Raw genomic sequence first — 13,992 nt, 5'->3', positions numbered from 1 at the left:
GAACGTGCGCCGATCTGGGCTCTTCATTCTTCTGCCATTGTCCGCCCGACTGGGAAGGCACCTCGTGCCATATTGGTAAGTAATTTGTATAATTACCTATGTATATAACTTGCATATTCTTAAAAGTTCATTGCAACGGTCAATACATGAATTAGATAGTGTCCTATGTATGATGTATAATATGCAGGTATCAGGTATGATGTATAATAGCAGCTTACACAAAAGATCATTTATCCTAGCTATTCTGAAAAATTTTCAATTCATCCACCGATGATGACATTTTTCTTGATATGTTGCTTAAAAATGCTATAAAATCTAGAAATACATGTATGAGCAGTTGAGCAGAAGCAGGATTTCTCGCTATGACATTTTTCTTGATATGTTGCTTAAAAATGCTATAAAATCTAGAAATACATGTATGAGCAGTTGAGCAGAAGCAGGATTTCTCGCTCTAGTGACCATGTAGTATGACTGTCAAGTTAGTGGAGATGGCAGAACTCCCGATCCAATCAGATCGAAATGAGACAAATCCTATTACCTATCGGTATTTTGACGACTTTGTACTTGAAGAAGACATGAATAAAGTAATAGATAACTTGAACTTGACATAATATTTTGTAAAGAAATTTTATTTTGTACGTATATTTTATGTATTATATTTTACATACATTTGATTTTTTGTAAATATTGTAAAATTGATTTAAAAAAAAAGTTCATTATAAATTAAATTTAGAAGCTAGATTTATAGGTACAAAGACAATTTGTTGAAAAGATGTCTCGATTTTTTTATGTTTAAATATGGTTTTTTGACCCATCTACAAAAATTCGTTTATAGCAAAGCCTGTTTACTAGTAAATAAGGTAAAACAATACCTACCCTTATTTCAGCCATTATTAGTCTCTGTTTAGATTAAATTTCACTTTGTTTAATTTTATTAAAGTTTCATAATAATTCTTCCTATTTTTTTATTTAATTGTAAATACCTATATTCAATATCCATCTTGCCATATTATATTTTTTGTAAGTTTTTTTTATAATTGAACGATTGACTATTTTTCCTGACGTGTCTTTGTTTATGCTTATTGTACATTTTTCTAGTTTATTTATAATGAAGTTGTTAATTTTTAGAATTTAATTTACGTACATAAATGCTTCAAAAATATACATCATAATTAGGTTATAATTATGTACTTACCTATATGGACGTCTATAAAAATGAGTTCATGATTTAGAAATCATTAAACTTTGGATGATAAAAACTGCTTTCTTGAAATTTTCCCATTTTTGAAATATTTGTGTGATATTTTTGTACATATTAATTAAGAACTAAAAACGTTTGAAAATCAATGATTTGTAAATACCTACCAATCTATGTAGATAATTGATACAACTTTATAACTTTTGGTACCTACTTACCTATGTATACCTAGGTATGAGTACCTACACTCTTACAGGAAGAAGATATTCAACATGGAATTTGTGACTGAATCTCTTTAATAGTCAGACGAAGGAGATGAATATGAAAATAAAGATAAAAACTAGGATATGAGAAATCATAAAAAAGCTGAAGAAAATCAATTTTTTATACCTTTTAAACGAAATATGAAACACTCTCAAAATAGCCTACACAAGGCTCAAAACTAAGCACAATACCTTCTTCTTAGGAAAACAATTTTCCTGCCACCATCACTACCATTGTCACAACAGCTGTCGACGTTGTCATCAGTCGCAACGACTTGTACCAACTCGGTCTGGCCTGATTCTTCTGAATGTCCGCTAAGAGCAAAAGGACTAGACCTGTTGAGTTGACCACCAGGCCAACACTGGGAGCTAGTAGACTAATCCAGGCGAAGGTACAAGGGTACAGGATGGTTGGAATGTCTTCTTTGTTCACTTGGTTGTGGAGAATGGCGCGGAAGTGAGAAGTCAAGTGAATGCCACCCAGAGTGGTCAATAAGAGCGAGCTGTAGGTTGTCTGGAAAAACGAGAGACAGGAGTTTGAAGGATTGAGGAGGAAAGAAGAGATGGGATTTGTTTATAGATATTTAGTCGGTACATTCAAGCTGTGCCCTAGGACCTAGTAGTGGCGAAGATGATGAGTTCAAGAAGAAATCATCACCGGATGTACTGACAGTATTGGTATGAATACTGTTAGCTTTTACAAACATGTAGTATGACTGTCAAGTTAGTGGAGATGGCAGAACTCCCGATCCAATCAGATCGAAATGAGACAAATCCTATTACCTATCGGTATTTTGACGACTTTGTACTTGAAGAAGAAATTAATAAAGTAATAGATAACTTGAACTTGACATAATATTTTGTAAAGAAATTTTATTTTGTACGTATATTTTATGTATTATATTTTACATACATTTGATTTTTTGTAAATATTGTAAAATTGATTTTTAAAAAAAAAAAGTTTATTATAAATTAAATTTAGAAGCTAGATTTATAGGTACATAGACTCATAGACAATTTGTTGAAAAGATGTCTCGATTTTTTTATGTTTAAATGTGGTTTTTTGACCCATCTACAAAAATTCGTTTAAGTGCCCTAGGATTTTGAACTTTGATACTTCCTTGAAACATATTGTCTTCTATTTTCAGCAGATAGAAGACAAACCCAGCCCCTTCTAACACATAGGTTGATACTTCCTTGAAACATATTGTCTTCTATTTTCAGCAGATAGAAGACAAACCCAGCCCCTTCTAAAACATTGATACTTCCTTGAAACATATTGTCTTCTATTTTCAGCAGATAGAAGACAAACCCAGCCCCTTCTAAAACATACCTAATATGAGTCAGTTCAATATTGGAATAGGTACCTGTATTAATTCCATAGTAGGAGTATAGCCACTGATCAAGAGCACATCAACACAAGGTACCAAAAATGGTACAAGTCCTGCTACTGCAAGTAACATGATGTGATTTGGCACCTGGTTCAAATCGGACATTTTGAATTGGTCAAATTCTTTATTGAGTAACGATTTCAATTCCTCCATATTCGATATTTTGACCGGCAAATATTTCGCAATCATATCTCGATATTTTATTATTTCCGGCGTTTTCTTCATCTTTCCCAAATCGTTTTTCAACATTTCAATATTCTCTTTGATTTTCTTGTCCATTTCACTCAGTGCTTTTTTGTTGTGACCTACTATTTCCTCATTATTTCCGGCGTTTTCTTCATCTTTCCCAAATCGTTTTTCAACATTTCAATATTCTCTTTGATTTTCTTGTCCATTTCACTCAGTGCCTTTTTGTTGTGACCTACTATTTCCTCGACTTTTAACGGTTTTCCACTCAGACCTTGCTTGATTCTGTTCAGATCGTCTTGTTTCAATGTGTATTTGATGTTGAACTCATCTTCTTCTTTGGTGTCTTTGGTTCCCGGCTTGGTTTGTTGAGAACAGAAGTTTCTCCAGATTGTAGTAAACGACTCAGAGTGGTGTACATCATTGAACTGACATACTGTCAATCTTCTGGAGCTGTCGACTTCTTCAAACCTGGAAATAAATTCACACAGAAGAAAAATTATACTTTTATAATCAGAATCCTGAGAAATTTGAATTTATGTTGACAATAGTACCTAGGTACTTGTCATTTGTCTTACCCCCTGTAAAGTTGAAGTAATCTTTTTGAAAGTTTAGATATCTCGATTAATAATCGATTAATCGATTATTTTTTATAATCGATTATTGATAATCGATTATGTGAAATAATCGATTATTCCCAACACTACCTGACAGTTTTTAAACCGAACTATAAGGGTGACAAGCGGAAAATGCCCAGCTAGCCTCCGACCTCAAATCTTCCTTAACATCGACGTTACCTTTTTCACCTCCTGCACAGATTTGTTTTTCCACTTCTGGATCGTAATCTAAACACTCTGCTTGTGACCAAACTTTGACCTTCAACTTTCGCAGTACGGTGCTCAGTTTTGGATCTTTGCCTGGAACAATAATGGTGGTAAATCTGATGAATTGGTTCGTGTAATCGTGTAAATACAATACACAGGCAAATACAGGACATGTTTACTGGATGGTCTGGCGCCCTACCGATGCCGTGTCAGATTTGTTTTTCCACTTCTGGATCGTAATCTAAACACTCTGCTTGTGACCAAACTTTGACCTTCAACTTTCGCAGTACGGTGCTCAATTTTGGATCTTTGCCTGGAACAATAATGGTGGTAAATCTGATGAATTGGTTCGTGTAAATACAATACACAGGCAAATACAGGGTATGTTTACTGGAACATGGTCTGGCGCCCTACCGATGCCGTGCGCTCAGATTTTAACTTGGGATGGAACCAATATAACCACTGAAGAAACTTAACTCCATACACAAAAAGCCCACTCTGAGGCTTAGGTGTAGGGGCCACTGCCCCAAGGGATGAGTTAAGCTTATACGAATCTACGAACCACTGAAGAATCTGAAGACTCATCCCAGGAAACTTCAAGGTATTGTTTGCATTGCTGATTGCTGCCTCGGTGGCATAGTTTTCAAGGTGTATGCTTGATAAACAATATTAAGCATATCAATAATAAAGTGTAGTTTTGAAATCCAGATTTGACCCCTCCCCAAAATGGAGTATGTTTTTGGGGATAAAAATGGCCATTTCTCGAGAAATTTTGAGGAGAAATCCCCGTTTTTCAAGCCCCCGCCTTACCTGTGATACGAATCTACGAACCACTGAAGAATCTGAAGACTCATCCCAGGAAACTTCAAGGTATTTTTTGCATTGCTGATTGCTGCCTCGGTGACATAGTTTTCAAGGTGTATGCTTGATAAACAATATTGAGCATATCAATAATAAAGTGTAGTTTTGAAATCCAGATTTGACCCCTCCCCAAAATGGAGTATCTTTTTGGGGATAAAAATGGCCATTTCTCGAGAAATTTTGAGGAGAAATCCCCGTTTTTCAAGCCCCCGCCTTACCTGTAGTGTAAGTGTAATATCCCCATCCTGCTACTGTGGCAATAGCCTGGGCAAAATCATGTTGCCAGTATTGTTTGATGGGGAGACATATTGGCTGAATGAAATCTAAAGCACAAAAGAAAAAATGTCAAATTTATTGTAATTTTTCCCCCACCTAAATCATAGATGGACAGATATAGCTTGAATAATCATGAGTGGTGTAGTTAGTGGTATTTCAGATCTAGAGGTTAATGGTTCGAATCCAAGTCCTCAATTTGATACACACAGAACGTGATATTAACGCTGCAGTAGGACGCTGTGGTCTATAATGTCTGTATACATTATTATGAAGTAACACCCATTGGGAAAATACATTTGATTGGCATTTTAATGGTACGTACACAGAAAATAAGTACTTAGGTACTTCCAGATGGATTGGAAACCTACATTTCTGGCGATACTTACTGGTAAACTGTACTTTTCTGCCAAGTTTAAGGAGGGCAATGTCACTTTTGATCTCCGCCTTGTCATACTTTTCATGAAGAAAGGTTTTCTCGACTGGATAGACCGCATTGTTAAGTTGGGAGCTTAAATAGTGAGCGCCTAGTTTGACTTCAGCACTGAAAAAGAAGAAGAAGAGATCCATGAAGATGGGAAAAACCTGCTGAATCGGTCCGTGTAAAAATACACAGGCGTGCTGGCGTTCTTACTGGAATCTGACCTGGCGCACTATTGTAAGCTGAGATTCCGCAGCTGTACAATTTTTGGGGCTATCACAAAATCACAAGTCATTTATCTACTCAATTTTTGTAGACATTATCGTTTGAGCCCTGAACTCCTTATGCTGACACTATTTGCTCCTCACTTACCTACAAACACCATGAAACGTCAGTACTATCGAGATACTTGAGAGGGGTTTTCCTCCCTTTTTTTAGGAATGTTTATCTACTCAATTTTTGTAGACATTATCGTTTGAGCCCTGAACTCCTTATGCTGTCACTATTTGCTCCTCACTTACCTACAAACACAATGAAACGTCAGTATACTATCGAGATACTTGAGAGGGGTTTTCCTCCCTTTTTTTAGGAATGTATACCTACGTAAGATAGGATCTTATTTTTCCCCATAATTATGTTGTATTTAGAATCTTTCTTTGTACATTAGACTAGTTTCTTTGTATTACAAGCGTCATTATCCTATAAGTCCAATTTCTGTATGACAAAACAAACATATTGAGTACCTACACTCTTACAGGAAGAAGATATTCAACATGGAATTTGTGACTGAATCTCTTTAATAGTCAGACGAAGGAGATGAATATAAAAATAAAGATAAAGACTAGGATATGAGAAATCATAAAAAAAGCTGGAGAAAATCAATTTTTTATACCTTTTAAACAAAATATGAAACACTCTCAAAATAGCCTACACAAGGCTCAAAACGGGGGTTTTCCATAAGTCAATGACTAATCAAGATGATTTAGATTAGGTTAAATGAAATCTCTTCCAACCTGGGGAAATTTTCTTTTTTTCAATTTGTAGAACTCTACATTATACTCAATTAAAGGAGACTGCAATAATTCTAGAAATTTTCTAGGTGACATCACTGCTGTTCTAAAAAATATTCCATTAGTGTCAGAAAAAGTAAAATGTATCATAAGTTTAAGCAAAGAAAACGATTTGGCAATAAGTTCAAGATTTCACTTCTTTTTCATTTTATTACCAAGTAGACCAGTATTCTGAGCTATGATGGAAGCACGCCCAGACCTATGGGCGAATGATGCTTGTTTGTGAGTCGGTGTTAAAATTTGAAACGAGCATAACAGATTTTCATCCACTGACATCATGGCGCCGGCATTGTCAAATTCCCCGCAATAATTCGGCGCAGAGAAGAGTGTAACCAATCTCTTCTTGGCGAAAAATTCATAGCCTTCCTCCACGACTTGATGCGCTCTGCAGATGAGATCCATGTTGTTCTTCTGAAGAAACTTGACTACAATATCCTCCCCGAATGTATAGGAGACACCTCTGTCATTCTCTCCCCATCCAGAGATACCTTTCTCCGGGTCAGACCAAAGCAAATCACACAGTAGCCCTTGTTCTGGCACGCGGGTTGGCCGGGATATCCTACGGATCTGATCTATAGAGGATAAGTAAGGGCTAAGACCGCCATGACAGCAGAAGATCTTCTCATCTACAATAGCAGCTACAGGCATACAGTTGAAACACTCGGTGAATGTCTTCCATAGCTTCACATTATAACGTCGCTTACACTCATCATAGAACCCATACACCTTGTTGATGTTAGCACACTCATGATTCCCACGGAGGAGATGAAACATACCTGGATATTTAATCTTGTAAGCGAGGAGGAGACAAATGGTTTCTAGGGAATTACTCCCCCTATCCACGTAGTCTCCTAGGAATAAGTAACGGGATTTGGGTGGATATTTCCCGTAGTCAAACAGCATGAGAAGATCTAGATATTGGCCATGGATGTCACCGCATATCTTGAGTGGTGTCCCAAGCTCTAGCAGCATAGGTTCTGATAGGAATATCTCTCGTGACACGCGGCATAGGGCAGATATTTCACTCTCATGGAGGTTCACATTACGGCCTGATCTAGCATCAATATCTATCAATCTATTTATTATACTATCAAGGTTGAGACTGTCAACTTGAGACATTACAGGAATTTATGAGTTAGTGAGGAATGTGGTTTAGAGATGATTTTAACTTGGTTGGTGCATCTTATTATTTATATAAAAAGGTTGTCACATGCATTAGTATGCTAACATAACACAGCCAGCTAAATAAAATAATTTAAGACTGAAGTTTTGAAAAACATGATAAACGTATGTCAAATAACATGAAGAGATCCAGAATCTTAAAAAAATGTCCCTATTATTAATTTTAACGAACTGTCCTATTCCTAATTTTAATTCCATGGAAGCAAAATTAATTTTCCACATGACCCCTATACCTAATCGTTTATTTTTATTTCACACTTGATCTTCATATTCTTCATGCACTTCCAGAAGTGGATTACTCCTACGTCTCATGCGGGGGGACCCCTATACCTATTTTTATTTCACACTTGATCTTCATATTCTTCATGCACTTCCAGAAGTGGATTACTCCTACGTCTCATGCGGGGGGTCTTTGATCTCAAGCAAATTTGTGGTCACAGCTGGTCACTGTGTTGATATCATACCCGTGTAAGTACCAATTTAATAAAATTCATTTGTGACGTTCAATCAAATTACCCCAAATTTAATTACTCGTACTATAGATAGATAGAGATGTCTTTCGGTACACTGATAATTATGTCGCTGATGAACATTACAAAGGTTAACAAAATCTCTAGCAAAAGCTAAATCATCTCTAACATGGCAAAAACAAGTAAACAAAGAATATTATTCAGCCATTTGGACTAAGGATTGTACGTATAAATAATAGAATATTGTTTTAACTACTATCCTCCTCCTCCTCCTCCTCTTCTTCTTCTTCTTCTTCTTCTTTTTCAGTGCTGAAGTCAAACTAGGCGCTCACTATTTAAGCTCCCAACTTAACAATGCGGTCTATCCAGTCGAGAAAACCTTTCTTCATGAAAAGTATGACAAGGCGGAGATCAAAAGTGACATTGCCCTCCTTAAACTTGGCAGAAAAGTACAGTTTACCAGTAAGTATCGCCAGAAATGTAGGTTTCCAATCCATCTGGAAGTACCTACTTACTTTCTGTGTACGTACCATCAAAATGCCAATCAAATGTATTTTCCCAATGGGTGTTACTTCATAATATGTATACAGACATTATAGACCACAGCGTCCTACTGCAGCGTTAATATCACATTCTGTATATGTACGTACCATCAAAATGCCAATCAAATGTATTTTCCCAATGGGTGTTACTTCATAATATGTATACAGACATTATAGACCACAGCGTTAATATCACGTTCTGTATGTCTCAAACTTGAAATTGAGGACTTGGATTCGAACCATTAACCTCTAGATCTGAAATACCACTAACTACACCACTCATGATTAGTCAAGCTATATCTGTCCATCTATATACAAACATTGCATTCTTTTTTTATTGGGAGTAATGACACCTCCACCAAAGATACTGTTCGAATATGTACTCGCAAGTAAGTACCTATTAGGTAAACGGGAGTTTCGACACATCCACTAACCCTCTTTTATAAGGAGTTCTTAACATCTCCACTAAATTTATCAAATTACCTACAACAGTTTTCAAAATATGTACCTATACCTTGACATCATATCTTTATAATATCTGCCAAGATTTCTCTATCCTTTCGTCTAGAACAATCCAGATATCTAGACTCTTCTATCTGACTTGAGCTCTTTTATTGCCAAGTTTTGCATCAATTTATTTATTCAATAAGATGGTTTCTGGTGTAGATAGTCTAATCTACCTAGACGTTACCCTCGAAACGTGGAGGTCAATAAATTGTGAACCAAAAAAAAGGGAAAAAAACGACATATCGATAGCTAAATGGCAGGTCACCCACATAATACTGAGGACATAATAATAACCATCTCTTATCTTATCGACAATGCTAATCATTAATTTAAATAATATAGGTATGTATAAATAATACACATACCTAGCTATAACCATTCATTTAAATAAAATATAGATATATAGAAAAGTAAGTAAAAACTCGGCCAAGGTGTACCTAACATACAAGTAGATATAGCCAAGTAGGTATCTATCTGAAGATGACAGTCATGGGCAAGTTAGGAATCTTGTGTCTTAGATAAGGTAAAGTTTTATATGTATAGGTACTTGGACAGTGTCCACATTCTCTATTTTCAATCAAAACCTTCAAAGTGCTCTCAGATGATTTGAGAGTGGAAAACACCATTAGTACAATGGCTCGATACCTAGATAGATCAGCCATAAGGCCCGGCTTACAGCTTGAAGTAGAAAAGAGAGCAAATAGCTGCCAGCTAGCATGTGCATTCGTTAGGAGGAGATGGAGGAGAGAAAGTCTGCTTACATAACTATCTACCTAACTAATAGGTACCTAACCTGACTAATATATACCTACCTGCCTAGCCTAGGTTAAAAGATCAAATGAATCAAAGTAAAAAATATTTTTATATGCTTGTTTTTGATACTCTTGGTAAGGTGAATAACCAGTGGAGCACTTTCGTAGCTGAAGATCAATTTGTATTGGTAGAGTCCACCGCGGCTGTTCTATATACTACCTAACCTCTTCTGGGCTTTCAAGATAGCAACGAGTGTCCATGATAAAGTAAGTCTAATTGGTAGAGTGTTAGACCGATTCCCGCTCGGGGTGGATTTTATCCTAAACAGACAAGGTTTGTTTCAGAAACGGCTAGCTTTCTCATATCCTGTCTTCCTTCTCTCTTCGCTTTTGGGACGTTTTTTTTTTTTTTTTTTTAAGGAGCTCCTTTCGGGGTATTAATTAGGGGCGAAATTTGGAGTGAGGAACTCTTCATGTGGAATGAGCCTCTATTAAGCCAAATTATTGATGAACCATCCTAATGGTAGAGAAGACCTCTTCCGCTGATCACTATACCTATTAGATATCAGAGATAGAATAACATCTATTTGAATTGGAGGGTTTTCCAAGAATAACAAGAACCGTAAAGGGCCTTTAGTAAGTTTTTTTTTTCTTTTTTTTAGACCACAAAGGTGATATTAGTGTCACTGAAACCAAATTTCTTGTTTTTCCAGGCAAGGATTCATGTAACGGAGACTCAGGTGGACCTTTGGTTTGGAAGAATAACGACACCAGAAAGCACTATCTGATTGGTTTGGTATCGTATGGTACTCCGGAATGTGGCATAGGCAGCCCTGGCATTTACACCCGGATAACTGCCTACTTGCCTTGGATAATTGCACGCATGGCGTACGAAGTGTAAACCCCCAATCGTGATCCATCGGTCATTATCGGAGACACTCATCAATATAATTATTATTATATACCTAAATTATTTACGTGCAATAGTCCTCACTGGGCTCTGCACACAGGAATTTCTTTGGAAAAGTACCTACCCCCATTTCGAAGTAATGTAATAAGTACCTATATCTAATCAGTGCTTTATTATCCAAAATTCAACTCCTATCGAATTTGCGCGTGATTCAGCTACTCATATTCATTGATATTACTGGGTTCGACCAACTTAGGTAGCATGGTTAGCACGCTGGACGTTCATGTTTCAACTTTAACCTTCTTTGAATTCTGCTGCTATAAAGTCAAACATGAATATAAAATGATAGCTTTATTATCCAAAATTCAACTCCTATCGAATTCGCGCGTGATTCCGCTACTCATATTCATTGATATTACTGGGTTCGACCAATTTAGGTAGCATGATTAGTACGCTGGACGTTCATGTTTCGACTTTAACCTTCTTTGAATTCTGCTGCTATAAAGTCAAAGATGAATATAAAATGATGCTTCAATAAAAGTTGGCTGTCACCTCAGGTGTGAACAACTTGGACAAACCACACAATAAATTTCTGCTTGGCTACGAGCTGTAGGTAGATACTAATTTCACTACACATGCATGTGCTGCAAATTGTATGACGTAGGGTGAAATACATTGAAATTTAAATCCCCATGATGCGATTTCAAATTGAGAATGTTGAGATTTTTCTTTCTTTCCTCTTCTTCTTCTTCTTCTTCTTCTTCTTCTTCTTCTTCTTCTTCTTCTTCTTCTTCTGGATTTCCCATGCCGGGAATCGAACCCGGGCCTCCTGGGTGAGAGCCAGGTATCCTAGCCACTAGACAACATGGGATGATAAGAGAAACGGTCTTAAAGTATCAATATGAACGCAGAGTAGAAAAATACGAGCATCACACTCGAGGTCCTCAAACTTGTTCTCAGATGAGCCTAATCCCTGAAAAGATGGCTTTGACTGGTGGACATACTGGCCTAGACTGGTGGACATACTCGGATTCTAAGATTTCACTATCACTACAATTCTTCTCAACTAAATAAATGCCCCAAGTTTCAATTAGCGGTATACATAGGTAAGTAGGTACCAAAAGTTATAAAGTTGTATCAATTATCTACATAGATTGGTAGGTATTTACAAATCATTGATGACTCAGAGTGGTGTACATCATTGAACTGACATACTGTCAATCTTCTGGAGCTGTCGACTTCTTCAAACCTGGAAATAAATTCACACAAAAGAAAAATTATACTTTTATAATATATATTAGAATCCTGAGAAATTTGAATTTATGTTGACAATAGTAGGTACTTGTCATTTGTCTTACCCCCTGTAAAGTTGAACTCATCTTTTTGAAAGTTTAGATATTATCAAAAGTTTTCAAACTCACCTCAACTTTCGTTGCATGGTCCAGATCTTGGTCTTGTTCGGACTTCGTGATGATATTGTTGCCAGCGAGCAATACGTTGACACAGATGATATAGAACTATGGGATAAAAATTTCAATTTCCGAACTGAAACATTACTGACGATAATCATTTTTATGGCCGTGAAATGCTGGCTTGTAAACTATTGGCAGGACATTTTTTTTTATATATATAAAAAATCAACAATTAGATAATAATGACTTATAGTCTTTTTATAAAATAGACCAAATGAATGTTCTTTATCGAAGAATCGCAAAACTGCTGAAAATGGAAGTTTTACAAACATCCAAATTGAATTAGGTATTGTGAATTTTGAACAATATCGTTTGTGGCCATTAATTCGTTGCTTTCTTGTAAATATTTCAAATCGTGTCTTTTTGGGTGCCTTGCGGACTGTATATTGTTCAGTACCTATATACGATATACCTATAGGTACATTTTTTGTAGAACTGAGAGTGTTTTTGTGGCCATTAATTCGTTGCTTTCTTGTAAATATTTCAAATCGTGTCTTTTTGGGTGCCTTGCGGACTGTATATTGTTCAGTACCTATACCTATAGGTACATTTGTAGAACTGAGAGTGTTTTGTCTAGTAGGTATTAAATTATTTTCATAAGATCCCTCTTGTCGGAGAACTATACAATAAAATTTAATATGGTCCATCATCCATCACCAAACCTAATGTTTATTTATTTTCGCAGAGCGCCCATACCTAAATATCGATTTCCTTTGCCCATTATGTTCGTTCTAATGTAACATTCTTACAGTAAAGCAGGGTAAGAGTGTTTTTTCTAGTAGGTATTAAATTATTTTCATAAGATCCCTCTTGTCGGAGAACTATACAATAAAATATGGTCCATCATCCATCACCAAACCTAATGTTTATTTATTTTCGCAGAGCGCCCATACCTAAATATCGATTTCTTTTGCCCATTTGTTCGTTCTAATGTAACATTCTTACAGTAAAGCAGGGTAGTAACAATTTTTCATATCAAACTTTCACATGTCTTTTGGAATTAACCTGACTTTATTTGTAAGTATTTTATAGATATATTTAGGTTTAACTCATGTGTGTAAAAAAAAAACTTTGTAAATTTTAAAAAATAAAATTTTATTTAAATAAAATAAAAAAATATTTTTGTGCAATGTTCAACATAAAAATGTGCAGCTTTCGGTTTGTTTCTACTTTGTTAAATTTGCAATCTTCTAGTCCCTTCTTTGCATTAGTGGGGGGGAACTGCCTCGCCCCTAAATACGGTCCCCTCTTCAACGCTCTTCAACGTGAAAACTTCATCCACCTAGATGCATTAGTGCATTACAAATACCTACCTTTAAATAAGAGCATAACTTACAGCTACTCGTATGGAAGGGAAACGTCCTGAAAATTTGTATGAACGCCGGGTATCTTTATTGTAGGTATGCAATGTGCTCACTACATAAAACCATTCATTGGGCTTAATCTAAAAAGCTAAAATAAAACTAAACAAAACCTTGCCAGTTGCCAGACTAGTTAAGTTGGAGGGTAGCGCGTCTGCCTTGTAAGCACTAGGCCGCGGGTTCGATTCCCACCCGGGGCAGGTTTTATCCTAAACGGATAAGACTCGTTCTCGGAAGGGCTGCCTTTCTCCCTTCTTCTCTCTTCACTTTCGTGACGATAAGGTCTAGGTACAAGCTATATTTTTCAAT

General features: G+C 36.2%; 2 protein-coding genes, 1 long non-coding RNA gene and 1 other non-coding gene across 5 annotated transcripts; all 4 read right to left on the bottom strand.

The window, feature by feature from the left end:
• Positions 1 to 1,544: 1,544 nt before the first annotated feature.
• LOC103512817 lies at positions 1,545 to 13,080 on the bottom strand. Of its 2 annotated transcripts, none has more exons than XM_026826194.1 (5): positions 12,855 to 13,080; positions 12,272 to 12,719; positions 3,194 to 3,509; positions 2,829 to 3,077; positions 1,545 to 1,975 (listed from the first exon to the last, which is right to left on the bottom strand). In XM_026826194.1, the coding sequence occupies exons 2-5, from the start codon at positions 12,418 to 12,420 to the stop codon at positions 1,661 to 1,663; spliced, it is 1,029 nt and encodes a 342-aa protein (XP_026681995.1). In that variant the 5' UTR covers positions 12,421 to 12,719; positions 12,855 to 13,080; the 3' UTR covers positions 1,545 to 1,660. The 2 variants fall into 2 exon arrangements, with proteins under 2 accessions (XP_026681995.1, XP_008475825.2); XM_008477603.3 differs by having other exon boundaries at positions 2,829 to 3,157; positions 3,274 to 3,509.
• Positions 4,073 to 5,534, bottom strand: LOC103512816. Its single transcript, XR_541564.3, has 3 exons — positions 5,386 to 5,534; positions 4,942 to 5,046; positions 4,073 to 4,175 (listed from the first exon to the last, which is right to left on the bottom strand). It is a non-coding gene; the product is annotated as an uncharacterized LOC103512816 (long non-coding RNA).
• On the bottom strand, positions 6,599 to 7,820 carry LOC103512815 (serine/threonine-protein phosphatase alpha-2 isoform-like). The gene has a single exon (XM_008477602.3). It carries the CDS (start codon positions 7,604 to 7,606, stop codon positions 6,620 to 6,622), a length of 987 nt encoding a protein of 328 aa, XP_008475824.1. The 5' UTR covers positions 7,607 to 7,820; the 3' UTR covers positions 6,599 to 6,619.
• Trnae-cuc lies at positions 11,650 to 11,721 on the bottom strand. The gene has a single exon. It is a non-coding gene; the product is annotated as a tRNA-Glu (tRNA).
• Positions 13,081 to 13,992: the final 912 nt, after the last annotated feature.

The sequence above is a fragment of the Diaphorina citri genome, unplaced genomic scaffold (assembly GCF_000475195.1).
Source record: "Diaphorina citri unplaced genomic scaffold, Diaci psyllid genome assembly version 1.1 scaffold888, whole genome shotgun sequence".
Classification (NCBI taxonomy): Eukaryota; Metazoa; Arthropoda; class Insecta; order Hemiptera; family Psyllidae; genus Diaphorina; species Diaphorina citri.
This window is presented reverse-complemented; position numbering and strand designations above follow the sequence as displayed.

Coding starts and splice junctions, on each gene's coding strand:
- LOC103512815 (XM_008477602.3), bottom strand. CDS start 7,606: ATGTCTCAAGTTGACAGTCTCAACCTTGATAGTATAATAAATAGATTG.
- LOC103512817 (XM_026826194.1), bottom strand. CDS start 12,420: ATGATTATCGTCAGTAATGTTTCAGTTCGGAAATTGAAATTTTTATCC. Junction 3,510..12,271: donor ACCATGCAACGAAAGTTGAG/GTGAGTTTGAAA, acceptor ATTTATTTCCAG/GTTTGAAGAAGTCGACAGCT. Junction 3,078..3,193: donor TGAAAAACGATTTGGGAAAG/ATGAAGAAAACG, acceptor GATTTGGGAAAG/ATGAAGAAAACGCCGGAAAT.